General features: G+C 43.3%; 1 protein-coding gene across 1 annotated transcript; it reads left to right on the forward strand.

Annotated features, from left to right (window-relative positions):
* The first annotated feature begins 1132 nt into the window (after positions 1-1132).
* SPAM1 (sperm adhesion molecule 1) lies at positions 1133-7732 on the forward strand. The gene is made up of 3 exons (XM_038753213.1): positions 1133-2086; positions 3655-3744; positions 6956-7732. The coding sequence occupies exons 1-3, from the start codon at positions 1133-1135 to the stop codon at positions 7730-7732; spliced, it is 1821 nt and encodes a 606-aa protein (XP_038609141.1).
* Positions 7733-17941: the final 10209 nt, after the last annotated feature.

Consider the following 17941-nt stretch of genomic DNA (forward strand, 5'->3'; position numbering starts at 1 on the left):
GGACCAAGACAAGGGCGACTTTATCGACGTTTATGATTGGGAAATACCAGCATATATTCATCTCTTCATTGGGAAAAATAACCCTAAAGGGAACCTTCTGACTGGACCTGAACGTATAAGACCATCTATTAATTTTAAACACCAGGCAGTGTGTGTTCGCTGTAAAAATTTAGTGGAATGCAGTTCCAGGAAGCAATTGTGTCTCTCTGTCAGAGAACTGAGTAAGGTAAGTGGATTTATGCAACTTCTGCTTGGCCTCACTGCTTAGCTGAAGCCTGGGATTTATTGAAAAAGGTGGGTCTGGAAAGGGGGAAGGATTGTGCTTGAATAATATAAAATAGGATGCCTTTTACAGTTGTGGAGATTAGGAAGAAAATCCTGAAGGTGGGGAAGGAGAGAACCAAAACAACCAGGAGAAAGGTGGTAGGCATCAGTGAAGTCTACCATCTAGAAAAACTTGCCATGTCTAAAATCTATAAAATCATTTTTTACACTTTAAAAATATATTCATTATCTGAAAGTCCCTAGGACATATTTCTGAAAATTGATTAAAAAATGAGTTTATGAAATGCTCTCCACATTTCAAGCCTTAATAAAAATAATGAACACTAAGAAAACTTGCTGTAATGTTGGGTTGAAAAGTAGCTTGAAACGTATTTCTTGTTTCTTTTCTTAATTTAGGTGTAACATTTAGCAAGAAGTTCCTGAATGTGCAGCAGGAAACCAAAGAGAAGATTCTGGTAAAAAAAAACATTTTGTCTGCTTCTCTCACAGAGTGGCAGCTTACAACTCTTTTGGGAGAAATTTGAAAACATCTCAACTCATCCAAAGCAGTCTGAACCCTGGGCACTTTGATAGACCTTGAATTTGAAAAGAGTTGAGTTTTTTTTCCAAACAATTTCACAACTGTTATTTCACTTAAACCTTACAGTATGTCTCTGAGGTAGAGAAAGAGGTAGGTTTTCTTAACCCCATTTTTCTGAGGAAGTAACTGAGGCCTAGAGAGGTTTACCTCCCTTGCCTGAGGTTACCCAGGCAAGCCAGTGACAGCCTATCCTGGAACCAAGGTCTCTTAACTTCCAGACGTGTGTGCTTTCCACCGGATTAGTATAGTGTTCCTTCCAAAATGGGAATGTCAAGACTTGCCCAGCTCTCCTCTGGGAGTTGGGATGCCTGCTGCCGAGCAGCCTGGGTAGCAGTTGTCATTCACTTGCTTCCTTGGTGCATGGCCTTGGATGTACAGGCACCTCCCTTGATCCCAAATTTGCCTTTTCTCTCAGCTTGGAATGCCCCAACAGAGCTCTGTGCCCAGAAACATGAAGTACATCTGGATATGAGTCTCTTCTCCTTGGTGGGCAGCACTCGCCAGGAAATCAAGGGGCAGGATATCACTTTATTCTACACTGACAGGCTGGGCTACTACCCTTATATAGATGAAGTTACGGGGGAAAGTATGAATAAAGGACTCCCTCAGCTTTGCCCCCTGGAGCACCATTTGACTAAAGCCAAGAAGGACATTGTCAAATACATGCCCTCAGTGGGAAAAGCTGGTCTAGCTGTCATCGACTGGGAGAACTGGAGGCCTCTCTGGATCCGGAACTGGAAGCCAAAAGATATTTACAGGAACCGGTCGATTGAGCTGGTGCAGCAGAAAGACGTGAAATTAAATTTCTCCGAAGCCTGGAACATCGCCAAAGTTGATTTTGAAAAGGCAGCACGGAATTTCATGAGACGGTCCCTGAGGCTGGGGAAGACGCTCCGGCCCAACCATCTGTGGGGGTTTTACCTGTTCCCCGACTGCTACAACCATAACTACAACAGCCCTAATTACAACGGCAGCTGCTTCGATATCGAAAAAGCCAGAAACGATGAGCTGAAATGGCTGTGGAAGGAGAGCACCGCCCTCTTCCCATCCATCTACCTGGATACCAGCCTACGGAACTCCAGCCATGCTCCGCTCTTTGTCCGGAACCGAGTGCAAGAAGCCGTCCGGGTTTCCAGAGTGGGAGACCCCCAGAATCCCCTTCCGATTTTTGTCTACACACGTCCGGTTTTCACAAATGCTCCTTCCAACTATCTCTCTCAGGTGAGGCATGGGACTAGACTAAGTGCAGCCTGCAGGTATTCTGATTCCCCTTAGCTTTTGGGGAGCCATATGGATCAAATCTCCAAGTACCGTGTAGTGGATAGAGCACGGGGCCTAGGAGTATGTAGGACCTGGGTTCTAATCCTGACTCCACCCCTTGTCTTCTTTGTGACCTTGGGCAAGTCACTTACCTTGTCTGTGTCTCATTACTTCATCTGGAAAATGGGGATTAAGACTGTGAAGCCCATGTGGAACATGGACTGTGTCCAAACTGATTAGCTTGGTACAGTGCCTGGCACACAATAAGCGCTTAACAAATAACATAAAAAAATAATCAATCAAAGGTGTTTCCTAGCATTTGCTGTGTGTTCTGCAATAAGCCCTTGGGAGAGTACAATACAATAGAATTGGTAGACAGTTTCACTGTCCACAAAGAGCTCCATCAGTGGTATTTTTTGAGTGCTTACTGGGTGCAGAGCACTATACTAAGCGCTTGGAAGAGTTGGCAGATTCATTCTATGCCCTCTGTGTGCTTACAGTCTGTGGGGGAGGGAGCATTCGCAGCCTCTTCTTCAAAGCCAAAGTTCAGCTGCGATAGAAGTTGAAGAAGCTGTGTTCAACAATGAAATCAAGTTCTTTAAATGGGACTGTTTTGGGGGCCTCTGAAAACAAGGCTAAAAAAGTTGATTGGCCCTTAAATGTTTCACTGGGCAGTGTTCTCCACTTTGGATAACGGAGTAAATGGAATTGATATCCTTTACTACTCTACTGTAACAAGTCGCTACACATTCTTGCTGGGAACTGTGAGCTGTTAGTGTAAAACAACTACTCACTAACTACAAATTTCTGAAGGGAAGTTTTTTCTTTCTTGAAAGAGGATGAAGCACCTGTACTCGTGTGCAGCTGACGCCCCCTAGTGGCCCGTGGAATTCTGGCTGGATTCTATTGGAATTGACAGAGCCCCAGTGGTTATTAATAATGATAATAATAATAATTGTGGTATTTGTTAAGCACTTACTATGTTCCGGCACTGTACTAAGCGCTGGGGTGGATATAAGCAAATCGGGTTGGTCACAGACCCCGTCCTTCATGGGGCTTACAGTCAATGCAGCGTGGCTCAGTGGGAAGAGACTGGGCTTTGGAGTCAGAGGTTATGGGTTCAAATCCCGACTCCGCCACTTGTTGATTGTGTGACTTTGGGCAAGTCACTTCACTTCTCTGTGCCTCAGTGACCTCATCTGTAAAATGGGGATGAAAACTGTGAGCCCCCTGTGAGACAACCTAGTCACCTTGTAACCTCACCAGCGCTTAGAACAGTGCTTTGCACATAGTAAGCACTTAATAAAAGCCATAATTATTAATGCACATTTTACAGATGAAGTGACTGAGGAACAGAGAAGTAGAGTCACTTGCCCAAAGTCAGATGGCAGACAAGTTGTGGAGCCAGAATTAGAACCTAGGTCCTTCTGACTCCTGTGCTCTATCTCTGCTTTTCACAGAACTTCTTAATTCTGTACACCTTTAAATGTCCCTGTCACCTTTATGTGATTCTCTCATATCATGGCCAGGTTGACCTTGTAAATACGATTGGAGAGTGTGCTGCCCTCGGTGTCTCCGGAACAGTAATGTGGGGAAGCCTCAACTTAACTCGGAGTGTGGTAAGTTGGATTGGAAAGATTGAAGAAGAATAATCAGGAAGCTGAAAAGGCAGAGCCATTCAGAATCAGTCATTGGTATTTTTTATGATATTTATTAATGCACTTATTATGTGCCAGGTACTGTGCTAAGTGCAGAGGTAGATACAAGCTAATCAGGTTGGACACAGTATCTGTACTCATTGTCGTAATCCCCATTTTACAAATGAAGTAACTGAGACACAGAGAAGTTAAGTGACATGCCCAAGATCACACAGCAGACAAGTGGCAGAGCTGGGATTGGAACCCAGGTCCTTCAGACTCCCAGCTCTATGCTCCATCCATTAGGCTACACTCTTTTTGAGGGCTTACTGAGCACAGAGCACTGTTCTATGAGCTTGTGAGAGTACAGTACAATAGAGTTCATAAACACATTCCCTGCCCACAGTTATCTTACAAAAATTCATCAATCACTGTACAGGGTACATAGGGTATGAGGCAAAAAAGAAGTTTCACTGTTCTCCTGAACATTCTATGTTAATAAGGAAGTAAGCGTAAGGGGCTAAGTGTGACATTTATGAGTTCCACGTAGGGCAGGGACTGTGTCCAATTGGATTGCCTTGTACCTACCTGAGCATTTGGCACAGTGATAGGCCCGGAGTAAGCACTCAATCAATGCCATGAAGCAATCACAATTCTCCCAAATTAAATTTGCCCATTTTTCTTTCCTGCCAAATGCCAGGTTAGTCAGATCTCTTGTAACCCAAGGGTTGAATTCTTGCCACAATAAGGCAAACTCGCAATGTAGTGACCCTAATAGGTGCAGATGTACAACCGTTTTTCCTGACACCACATTGTGCTGTATCTAGACGGAAGCACCTTGTGAGAAGAACCCTCTCTAAAGCCACTGCTACTTTCTAGCCAAAACACAGAGCGAGACTTGAGCTTTGGAAGAACTGACTCTAAATATTATTCATCCTTGCCCCTTTCATCCTGTGTACATCAGTAGGGTTCAATCCTGCCTTCCAGTTTCATCTCAATTATTTACACTGTCTGCTACTTCCGATTCTCTTCTAAATCTCGCTAGCTACCCTGATTTTTCCTCTTCCCCAGCTCTGACATCACCTTTCATAGGTTGCTGGGCCCACTTAGAGAGTGGGACTATCCTAGGGAAATTGACTGGGACTGGGGAGACCTTTAAAAAATAACCAATTCTACCATCTCCTTTGATTATGCGGTCTCTTGTTTTACGACCAACCTTGCCAGATATTTCTTCCTTATGGCTAACATAAATCCCTCATACTGCAACCAATGCATTTTTCATGTTTGGTCTTCAGTTAGAGATGAACATCCAGTGACAACTCACTCACATGTTGGGTCCAATTTGGTTGGGAGGTGCTTCCTGGGATTGTACAGCAGGAGAGTAGTGCTCCTCCCCTGGTTCCTGGCATTGTAAAGCAGGAGAGAGGTTCTCCTCCCATGCTCCATTTGAGGGGAGCTGGGGGTCTCTCTCTCCCAGTCTTCACGGTACTCCCCAGTTTGGGGAATGGACAGGAATCAATCAATCAATGACATTTATTGAACACTTAGTATGTGCAGAGCATTGTACTGAGTACTTGGGAGAGCAGAGTACAACAGAATTAGCAGACACGTCCCCTGCCCATAATGAGTTTACTGTCTGGAGGAAAGGGAAAGACATATTAATTATGTTACTGAGCCTGGCACATAGTAAGCACTTAACAGATACCACTATTATTATTACTACCTCCCCTGGCACACGTGTGTGTGTGTGTGTGTGTGTGTGTGTGTGTGTGTGTGTGTGTGTGTGTGTGTGTGTAGATTGGGTAGGGGAGAGCAAGGGAAAAGGGGATGAATAGTTTTTCTCCTAAAAATACACCTAATGGTGACAATCAGTCAATCGATTGTACTTGTTGATTGCTTACTATGTGCAGAGCACTATACTAACAGCATGAGAGAGTATAATATAACTGAGTTGGAAGACATGTTCCCTGTTCATAAGGAGCTTACAGTCTAGAGCGGGAGATAGACACTAAAATAAATTACGGATAAGTATTTAAGTACTGTGGGGTTGAGGGTGGTATGATTAAAGGGCACAAATCCAAGTGCAAGGGAGATGTACCTTCAGGGTTGTATTTTATATATATATACATACAGTATGTGTGTATATATTTAATTCCCATTGGTACACATATTTGAACACGTCATTCCACACTATGGTGTAAGCTCATTAAAGGCAGACAGCATATCTTCTTTTATGGTATCTGTTAAGCACTTAACTGTTCTCCCTCCCTCTTAGACTGTGAGCCACATGTGGGACCTGATTATGTTTAAGCTATCCCAGTGCTTAGTATAGTGCATGGCACATTATAAGCATTTAACAAATACCACAATTATTTGGTATTTGTGGTATAGCCTGGGCAGCAGCACAGCCTAGTGGAAAGAGCGTGGGGCTGGGAGTCAGAGGACCTGAATTCCAAATCCACCTCCGCCTCTTGTCTGCTGCGTGTCTTGGACAAATCACTTCACCTCTATGGGTCCCAGTTTCCTCATCTGTAAAACGGGGATTTAATACTTGTTCTCCCTCCTATTGTGAGCACTATGTGGGACTGATTTTCTTGTATCTTCTCCAGTGCTTAGTACAGTGCATGGCACATAGTAAGTGCTGAACAAATACCTTTAATTAATCAATTAATTATTATTCTAAATATGGGGGTAGATACAAGTTAATCAGACTGAATACCGTCCCTGCTCCACATGGGTATCCCTATCCCAGTCATTTAGAAGTATTGGAGTATTGTACTCTCTCAAGCACTTAGTACAGTACTCTGCAAGCAGTAGATGCTCAATCAGTGCTTTTGATTGATGTTTGGTCCAACAGCAGCTAAGTTGCTCATTGGCACTGTTCCTTAAACAAGTCCAAATCTATGGAACTTTGACAGTGTTTCGATGAAATTTGAGCCTGCACATTTGAGGACAAAATTTGAATTTTAGAACTTGGACAAAAAAAAAAGGTACCACTTCCACAGGCCCAATTCTCTCGTCTGAATAAGCCAAATGAGAACTGACATCTTTAAGAACTTTTCATACCTTGTTCTCCTCTTAGAAGGTGGACACAACTTAGTTCCTCTGAAGATTTGGAAGGGGATTATTTATCCTGTTGTCTCCCATTCTACTTTGAGCTCTGCTTAGTTGTTTTGTTTTTTAATTTTCACAGAAAACCTGCGGGATTCTGGACAGTTATATGAGGATGATGCTGAATCCCTACATCATCAATGTCACCCTGGCGGCCAAAATGTGCAGCCAAGTGCTTTGCGAAGAGAGAGGGGCGTGTGTGCGGAAGGCCTGGAACTCCAGTGATTACCTTCATCTGAACCCAGCGAACTTTGTTATTCAGATCACTAGGGATGGCCAGTATTTGGTGAATGGGAAGCCGACCTATGCGGACCTAAAGCAATTTTCGAACAAATTCACCTGTCGCTGTTTCGCGGGATCCTCGTGTAAGACAGTGGTAGATGTGACCACGACGTCTTTCATCTACGTGTGCATTGCCGATGACATCTGCATCGAAGCTGATCTAAATCCACATCTGAGTGAAGAGGACTTCTCCACCTCTCCCTTCCACCTGGAAGAGAATTCTTCCTCCACCGTTAAGACTGGTGTCTCAGTAGACTCGCCTGGCACCGAGGGGCCACTTGTGCCTGGGTCAACACTCCAGGGACATGTGGTAGGATATGCAGGTGACCTCTCCAACAGCATTGATGATGTAGATACCATTATTCCTGGAATCCACTCTTCAGAGAAAGACACGTATGAGGATCCCGAAGATATTTCACCTTATCCTTTCTTTGATTTCTCCCCAACTTACAACAGCAAACCCCAAAATGGAATTATTTATTCAAGGACCTGTTCAGTTTTTACAAGCCTTTATAGCCAAATATTTTTTATTTTGATGATCAAAATATTTGTTTTAATCAACCCCCTTTCAGTTTAGTGGTATTTAAGATGGACCTTTCGTACTGCGGGGCTTCCTATTTTTGAAATGCGAATCAGAACCCCCGATGACTCCACTAAACATCACTTTTTGTAGAAAATTCACTTGAACAGCCATGTTCTTATTCCTAAATGATGGGGTGGGAGTTTGCTTAGGGTGAGGCTAGTGAGAGGAAGGGTTTTATATATTAGGAAACAAAAGAATCATTTGAGGGTATTTTGTCTAATCAGCATTGTAATCAGCTCCTCTGTCAAAGCAGGTAAATACACTCCACCCTCCTAAATTTGGGGTTTAAATTCCTGACAGGCCCCATGTGGAGGCACCTTCACTGTGTGTGAGAGCCCCAGCCCTGACACACAAACTGTTTCTTCCCATATTGTAAATCACGTTCTCTCCAGAGAGATGCAAGCTAAAACATCCATCAATCAATGGCATTTACTGAGCGCTTACTGTGGGTAGAACACTGTACAATAGAGTTGGTAGATGCAATCCTTGCCTCAGGGAACTTGTGGTCTAGTGGAGGAAATTGTCAAGAGAATATCTCATAATTCCCTAAAAGTGTCCTGACTGAAACGTGGAGTGAAAAACCTTCATTCTGCAAGAACCGGGTGTGCGTTGAACTGAGACTGTGCTTCTGAAGACCAAATTGGAAAATTGAATTCCATTCTTATGTTATTACAGTTTAAAATTGAACTAGTGGTCCAGTGAGAAATAAATTTCCCATGTTATTAAAGTGTAAATAAAACCTCATGTAACCCAGGTTGCATGTTAAGTATTACTGTACAATATGAGCCATTGACTCAATGGAAATAAGATGGTTAAATTCTCAAGATACCAGGATTTTCATGTTTCTTTTTTTTAAAAAATAATGTTTTGGCATGTAATTAAGAAGAGTACACACTTGAAATGGTGCATATGGTTGTATAAAATCATCCATGTATACAGCTCTGCTGTTGGTCCCCTGTAAGACAAGAACACAGCTGTGGAAATCAGGAGACAGGGTGCTTAGTCACGCTGCGGCCTTATCAAGCAATCAGTGGCATTTATTGAGCACTTACTGTTAAAATATCACTGAACTAAGCATCTGGGAGAGCATAATGCAAATAGAATCGATAGACACAATCCCTGCCTACAATCCTGCCTATGTGCCCACTGTATTCCATACCCCAGCACTGACGTCATTGTTGGGAAAGAAAGAGGGCTGGCAGTGCTGAACAAACCATCAGTGGGAAAATCAATTCCTTTGCTTGGGTTTTCTGACTTGAAGTCTCAGGACTGTTAGCTCATCCCCTACACTGTATGGCCAGGAAACATTTCTGCTAATTCTGTTGTATGCTCCCAGCGCTTAGTTCAGTGTTCTGCTCACAGTAAGTGCTCAACAAATGCCATTGATTGATTGATAGATTGACTGGGTTCATTCACTCATCCATTCATTCATTCAATCGTAGTTATTGAGCGCTTACTGTGTGCAGAGCACTGTATTAAGCGCTTGGGAAGTACAAGTTGGCAACATATAGAGATGGTCCCTACCCAACAGTGGGCTCACAGTCTAGAAGGGGGAGACAGACAACAAAACAAAACATATTAACAAAATAAAATAAATGGAATAGTAAATATGTACAAGTAAAATAAATAGAGTAATCAATCTGTACAAACATATATACAGGTGCTGGGGGGAGGGGAAGGAGGTAAGATGGGGGGATAGAGAGGGGGAGGAGGGGCAGAGGAAGGAGGGGGCTCAGTCTGGGAAGGCCTCCTGGAGGAGGTGAGCTCTCAGTAGGGCTTTGAAGGGAGGAAGAGAGCTAGCTTGGCAGATTTGCGGAGGGAGGGCATTCCAGGCCAGGGGGAGGACGTAGGCCAGGGGCCGACGGCGGGACAGGTGAGAACGAGGCACAGTGAGGAGGTTAGCGTCAGAGGAGCGGTGGTTGTGGGCTGGGCTGTAGAAGGAAAGAAGGGAGGTGAGGTAGGAGAGGGCAAGGTGACGGAGAGCCTTGAAGCCGAGAGTGAGGAGTTTTTGCTTGATACGTAGGTTAATTGGTAGCCACTGGAGATTTTTGAGGAGGGGAGTAACATGCCCAGAGCGTTTCTGCACAAAGATGATCTGGGCAGCAGCGTGAAGTATAGATTGAAGTGGGGAGAGACAGGAGGATGGGAGACTGGATTACCTCAAGTGTTCTCTAATAGAAAGCTGCAATATATGATAATAACAATGATGGCATTTATAAAGCGCTTACTATGTGCAAAGCACGGTTCTAAGCACTGGGGAGGTTACAAGGTGATCAGGTTGTCCCACAGGGGGCTCACAGTGTTAATCCCCATTTTCCAGATGAGGGAACTGAGGCACAGAGAAGTGAAGTGACTTGCCCAAAGTCACACAGCTGACAAGTGGCGGAACCGAGATTAGAACCCGTGACCTCTGACTCCCAAGCCTGGGCTCTTTCCACTGAGCCATGCTGCTTCTCATCTATGTATGTGCCTCTGAGTCTGAGCCTCTAAGAGTCATCTCTCTCCCTTTTCCTGCTTTTCTCTGTATTTTGCTCCATATTTTCTTGTTTGTGAGTGTGTGTGTGTATGTGTGTGTGTGTGTGTCTGTGATGGGGGGAAGGTCTCTTTGTGTTCATACACTGTTGAGTGTGTCTCTGTGCTTTATGCTTGTCCTTCTTGGAGTCCAAGTCTTTAAATCTTTTGAGGAAACAGGAAGCATATCTTCCTTTAATGCAGGACTGGAAAGAATAGTCTGTAAACTTGTGGGTACTAAGGCTGTCCGAGACTAGGAGAGACAGGAAGAGCCAGACTTTACTTAGGATAGGAATAAGGGAAAAGAGATAGAACTGGGAGCCAAAAAAGGATGCAAGAAACTGAATTAATAACCAGAATGCATAAATCACTAATCAATCAATCAATGGTATTTACTGAACCCTTACTATGGGCAGAGCTCTAATTACCTAAGTGATAAGAGACTGATGGGTTAACCTGATCAGTAAATTTTCTATAAATTCGAGAACACCTCTGGAAAAGGTGCTTTTTTAGGAGGACCTGGAAAGAATAATTGTGGTATTAAGTGCTAACTATGTGCCAAGAACTGGGATGTATAGGATAATCAGGACACAATCTATGTTTCTCATTGGACTCACAGTCTTAGGGGGAGAGAAAATAAGTATTTAGTCCTAAAGAGGAGGGAGAATTGGTATTTAATCCCCATTTTACAGCCGGGAAAACAAGGCACCGGGAAGTTGAGTGGCTTACCCAAGGTCACACAGCGGGCAACTGTAGGAGCCAGGATTAGAACCCAGTTCCTCTGAACTCCTAAACTTGTGGCCTCTTCACTAGGCCATGCTCTTCTCTTTGAAAGTGGAAAAGTGGACTTGATTTGGTGGATTGGAGGGAGAAGGTGTTCCTCACAGGGGAGGGGCACGTACAATGGGTCAGAGACAGGAGAATGTTCAGGGACCTTTAGATGCTCTTTTTTTTAATGTATTTGTTAAGCGCTAACTATGTACTAGGCATTCATTTATTCAATCATATTTATTGAGCACTTACTGTGTGCATAGCACTGTACTAAGCTCTCTGGAAGTACAATTCAGCAACAGATAGGGACAATCCCTGCCCACACCAGGCACACAGTCTAGAAAGGGGGAGGCAGGCATCAAAACAAGTAAACAGGCATCAGTAACATCAGTATAAATAAATCGAATTATAGACATATAGTAGGTTCTAATCCCACCTCCACCACTTGTCTGCTGTGTGACCTTGGGCAAGCCACTTAACTTCTCTGTGCCTGTTACCTTATCTGTAAAATGGGGATTAAGACTGTGAGCCCCACATGGGACCACCTGATTACCTTGTATCTACCCCAGCACTTAGAACAGTGCTTGACACATAGTAAGCGCTTGACAAATACAATTATTATTATTATCATTAATAGAATTATAAATATGTACATATGTATACACAAGTGCTGTGGGGTGGTGTGGGGTAGAGCAAAGCGAGCGGGTCGGGACAATGTGGAGAGGAGGGAAGGCACTGTACTAAGCCCTGGGGTAAGTAAAAGCTAAACAGGTTGGACACAATGTCCCACAAGGGGCTCACAACAATATGCTCAACAATAAAACAATGGTTAGCTCTAATCCCTCACTTCTCCTGCCTGCTCCATGATTGCTGAGAGGGGAGGAGAAAGCATACAAGTGGGAAATGGTGCTCTATTGTTACTTCTGATGAACATCAGGACCATCCCCTGAGCCTGCTGTCTACCACAACAGGTGAAGAACAAGGGTACACTCTGCACACAGTAAGCACTCAACAAATATGATTGAATGAATGAATGAATGCGACACCTTTAGGGGTGCTGGTGAGAGTGATTCATCCCATAGTAAGATGAAGGTGAGATCCAACTGCAATAAACAATGTCTGAAATTCCTGGGTTTCCACTATTGAGATTTAGCTATATTCTAATTATGACATCTGGTGTGTGTTTTCACCCCTAACTCCAGCTCTCTACACGATTGGAAGGATAACTGGCATACAATTATCTGTGAAACAGAAGCTGCAGAGTGTAAAATTAACCACTTAGTCCATAACTGGAGGGAATTGGCAGTGCCTGTCAAAATGCAGATGAGACCACTTTCCCCTTTCAAATTATTTCACCATCTCATTTCTTTAGCCTCTGGGTGGGTGGTAGTTTTGGGAATTTCAATCTAAACTTTAAATACGCTTTTCTTCTTGGTCTCGAATGGCCACAAAAGGCAGGTCCTGGGAGTTGGGATGGAAGTGTGCACTCTAAGGCAGAATTTGCACTTGTAGAAGCAAGGCACTGTGCTAGAATGAATGCTTTACTCATTTTCAGAAAATGCTCAAGAAAATGTTATGAAAGGTTGGAACCCAGAAATTGGCCAACTATTGGGCAGCTGGGGTGGGCTGGGAGGAGGGAATATGTTTGTTTATTATCATATTGCACTCTCCCAAGTGCTTAGTACAGTGCTCTGCACACAGTAAGCACTTGATAAACACAATTGAATGAATAAATGAGGGAATAAGGGAGCCATAAGTGTGTGGCTGGGTTGCAGAAATCAATACCTGGCACATAGTAAGCGCTTAAATGCTGAAAACAAAAAAGAGAGGATGAACACAAATTATCTTTGGACCACATATTTGCTGTTCCAGGAAACTGTCTTCATGCACCTGGCTGATGCTTAAAGAAAGGGAATTCAACTAACACAGGGACCATAGCTTCTGTTAGTTTCCAGCTGACCATTGGATGTCTGTCCCTCACCAGGACAGAGGACATTTTTGCACAATTCTATTTGTGTCATCTAATTGCCCTGATGATCCCCTTTTTCCTTATGTCTGGGGCTGTATGTGCAATACACTTACTCTCAAGGATTGGCCTTATATAGTCACAATAGTGGAAACTCTTTTGTTGATTTGTGTTTTCCTTTTTATCATTTTGTAGTTTCTCACCACATGTTTGGTAAGAGCTGCTCCGCTACTAGCATAGGCTCCCATGGGTGTCGATGGCTGCAGTTATTAGATTCAGTGAACAATATTTCCATTTTTACCTGGGTCATATTGAGGTTCATCTGACTCTCTAAGGGGTATATCTATCAGTGAAGAGGGCTCTTTCTACAACCCTGCTGAATGAATGAATCTAAAGTTATAGTGGTTATGTTGATTTTCAAAATGCTGTTTTGCAGCACTGAAAACCTATAGCGGTCCATAGCTCACTGGTCTTGCTATCAAAACTCTTCCTTACTTGCAAAAAGGGCTTCCAAGACCAAGTGTGGCCTAAGATAATAATATAATAATAATATATAATTGGTCTTTATTAAGCACTTACTATCGTGCAGGCACTGTGCTAAGCACCAGGATAGATACAAGTTAATCGGATAGAGCACAGGCCTGGGAGTAGGAAGGACCTGTGTTCTAATCCTGACTCTGCCACTTGTCTGCTGTGTGACATTGGGCAAGTCATTTCACTTCTCTGTGCCTCAGTTACCTCATCTGTAAAATGGGGGTTAAGACTGTGGAACATGAACTTTTTCCTAACCTGACTAGTTTTTATCTACCGCAGCATTTAGTGCATTGCTTGGCACACAGTAAATACTTAGCCAATACCACAAAAAAATAAACACAGCCTCTGTCCCACATTGAGCTCACAGTCTAAGGGAGAGGGAGCACATCTATTAAATCCTCACTTTACAGAAGAGGAAACTGAGGCACAAAGTAGTTCTATGAGTTTCCCAAGGTGACACAGTAGGCTAGAGGAACAACATGGCCCAGTGGAAAGAGGACAGGCCTGGGAATCTGGCTTTTCCAGTTGCCTGCTGTGTGACCTTGGGCAAATCACTAGACTTCTCTGTGCCTCAATTTCCTCATCTGTAAAATGGGGAATGCCCATTTTCCCTTCTACTTAGACTGTGGGCCCCATTTAGGACAGGGACTGCATCTAATCTGATTAACTTGTATCTAGACCCCAGTGTTTGACAGAGTAAGTGCTTAACAAAAATAATAATAATAATAATAATAGCAGTAGTGTGGTAGATCTGGGATTAGAACCCAGGTTTCTGACACCCAAGTTTAATCAACAGAATGACCAGGTTCCCAGTGAAGCTTTTCAGGATGCAGGGGTGATGCATAAATGGGCCAGAGTTGATCATTAGAGCTGTTCTTTTGGAGCATCAGTTTAGGTGTGAGCCGCTAAGCATTTGGAATTCTATTAATACTGGTTTTGAATTTTAGAGCAAAGGCTCTGGGGAGCTGGAGTGGTATCTGATGACCAAGGGAACGAAACCTAAATCTTATGACAGAAGAAAACCTAGTTCCTTTCCCTTGGTTACCCCCTAAGCAGTCTCTATGAGTTGCCTTTGTTCTGAGTACTGAAATAAGGGTCTCCTTGGCCTTTCTGGGTCCCAAGCTAATACAAATGGGAGACCCAAATCTGAGAACAATTTCTGTCTCAGACACATGCATTGCTCAAAGTGGCAAAATGGGTTAGACAAGAAGTAAACTGGCTACGGAATCTGGGTCTTTGTACCCACTTCAAATTAAGATGGTCTTATGGGTAATCAACTTTCAAAAGAAGGAGCCAAGAGTTCCTTGCAAATTGATTTCAGCCTGTGTGCAATTTTCCAATGAAATCGTCACCAATTTGGAATGTTTGCTTCGACAAGATAAAGGGGTTTTAAATTTGAATCTGTAGCTGAATGTTATAAATTGCTGGCTCAGTGTCTGTCCATCTTGATGTGTCCACCCCCTTCCACCCTCACTCCCTCACCTTTTCCCTTCCCCCTCTGTTTCACTTCTATAATTTGTGGCTCCCTCAAGCTGAAGGAGACCCTCCGACAGCACTTGATGGTTTTAGAACACTTTTCTCCTTGAGGCAAGTAACTTAACTTCTCTTTGCCTCATCTGTAAAATGGGACCTCAGAGCCTGCTCTCTCTCCCCCTTAGACCGTGAGCCCCATTTGGGACAGGGACTGTGTCCAACCTAATTATCTAGTGCATAATTACCTCAGTGCAAAATACAGGACTTGACACCAATGCCACAGTAATTATTATTAGTATTACTAACTTTATTGTGATCTCCCAAGTGCTTAGTCCAGTCCATTAAACACAGGAAACGCTGGATAAATATCAGCGATTGATTAATTGATTGAAATTCTTTAGTATATGAAGGGAGAAACCCTTGAAAAGGTCCAAAGGTACTTCATCCGCCAGAGGGCAGTAGGTGAACAGTTTCACCCAGGCCAGCTCACTAAGAGACTTCAGATTAGAGAACCTCATTTTTTCCCTCTTTTGTAAGACAGAAGTGATAACAAGTCACACGTCGGCACATTGCGTCGTTAGAAGTGAATTAAAGAGATCACTTTGCAGATTTAAAAACATCTGGAATGAACCATTACATAAATCCTATGGTAAATGGGAGACGAAGCAGGTCAGATATCTCTCTTTGACTATGCTTATTATTATGGTATTTGTTAAGGATTTAGCATGTGCCAAGCACTATTGTGAGTGTTGAGGTAGATACGAGTTAATCAGTTTGAACCCAATCCCTGTTCCACATGGGCTCAGAGTTAGTATTTCTGGATAAATGTTTTAGAGGAGCAGCGTGGCCTACTTCAAAGAACGCAGGCCCGGGAGTCAGAGGATCTGGGTTCTAATCCCCACTCCATCACATGGCTGCTGCGTGACTTTGGGTAAGTCATTTAACTTCTCTGGGCCTCAGTTATCTCATCTGCAAAATGGGGAGTCAATATCTGTTCTCCCTTCTACTTCGCTTAATAAATACCAGTATTATTATTCTACTTAGATTATGAGCCGTGGGTGGGACTAGGACTGTGTCTGATCTGATTATTTTATATCTTCCCAATGCTTAGAGCAGTGTTTGACATATAGTAAGCGCTTAATAAATACCATAGTAACCATGTATTCTTTTCCAGGGTTTAGTCAGTGAGAGTTTACACACGGTAATAGCTTAATAAATACTATTACAACTATTGCTACTATTTTTGTAAAAAAAACTTTAAGCACAATCTTTGTTCACGTAGTGAAGACCTACCATAATTCTATTCAAGTACTGCTTCCCAACTATCTGTTTAACATGTTCATATATGACCCTTTTCAGAGATCATTCAACTCTTAAAGCAGTTACTCTGATATGATTTAAAAAACAAAACTTAGACAACATTTCATCTTTTAGGTTTCCTTTTAGTGGTATTTTGTTAAACCCTTACAATGTGCCAGACATTGTAGTAAGAATTTCATTCATTCAATCATATTTATTGAGCACTTACTGTGTGCAGAGCACTGTACTAAGCACTTGGGAAGTACAAGTCGGCAACATATAAAGACGGTCCCTACCCAACAACGGGCTCATGGTCTAGAAGGTGGAGACAGACAACAAAGCACTGAGGTAATGTGAGCTAATAAGGTTGGACACAGTCCGTGTCCCACATGGAGCTCATAGTTTTAATCCTTATTTTACAAATGTGGTAAAAGAGGTACAGAGAAGTTAAGTGACTTGCTCAAGGTCACACAACAGACAAGTTGCAGAGTTGGGATTAGAACCCAGATCCTTCTGACTCCCAGGCCAATGCGCTATCCACTAGGCCGAGCTGCTTCCACAAGTTTCTGTCAAACTCAAGAAATGGGTTCTGCCACCATACCTACATGAAACAAACAAAAAATCATCTAGCAACATCTCCAAGAAGTCTCCCAACATGAGTGGCCTTTATTCCTGGTATATCAGATTTTCTTGTGTGGGAAAAAGGGAGGCTTCCTCTGACGATGGAAAATATTCATGTTCAAATCATTTTCCCGTGGAAGCAAAAAATTCCCTCTGTCCCCACAGGCTCCCCCAAGGGCAAGCGGATAGCTGAGGCCAGATGTCAACTAAACACCTAAGGGGATGCCTGGCTCCCAGTCAAATTCAGCTAAGATCAATCAATCAATGGCATTTATTTAGCGCTCACTGTGTACAGAGTACTGTGCTAAGCACTTGGGTAAATACAATATGATAAAGTTGGAAGAACACTCACTGGATGATGATTTGCAGACTCCTGTTCCAAGGAAAAAGTTCCACTCCTAGATTAGAGGTGGGCCAGTACCCAGGAAATTAAGAAGTTGTACCCTGAAGGTTCTTAATCAGTGGCATTGATTGAACATATATTGTCTGCAGAGCACTATACTAAACTCCTGGGTGTTCAATAAAGTTGAATACTTTAACAGAGTTGTTAGATGGGTTCCCTTCCCACGACGAGCTTAATAACAGGAGGTTTGAACTGATCGTAGGCAAACTCATTGGCTACCTGGCAGACACCTCTTCCCTCCTCCCCTTCTCCCCTTCTCATCCCTCCCTTCAGCCCCCCTTATCTCCTTCCTTTCTTCTCCCCACTTCTTCCTCAATCAATCAATCAATCATATTTATTGAGCACTTACTATGTGCAGAGCACTGTACTAAGTGCTTCCTCCCTTTTTCCCTTCCCTCCTCCCTCACTACTTCCTCCCATCTCCCTCCTCCATCCTTCCTTTCCCTCCCTTCTCCCCCCCTCCTCCCTCCCTTTTTTTCTTCTCTCCACCCTCCCTTCACCCTCTCTTCTCCCTTCACCTTCTTCCCTTCCTTCTCTCTCCTTCCTCCTTCTTCCCTTTGTCGTCCCGCCCTTGCCTCACGAACACTACCTACCTCTATCTCTTTTCACCTTCTCAGCTCTCAGT

This window comes from Tachyglossus aculeatus, chromosome 10 (genome assembly GCF_015852505.1).
Source record: "Tachyglossus aculeatus isolate mTacAcu1 chromosome 10, mTacAcu1.pri, whole genome shotgun sequence".
Lineage (NCBI taxonomy): Eukaryota > Metazoa > Chordata > Mammalia > Monotremata > Tachyglossidae > Tachyglossus > Tachyglossus aculeatus.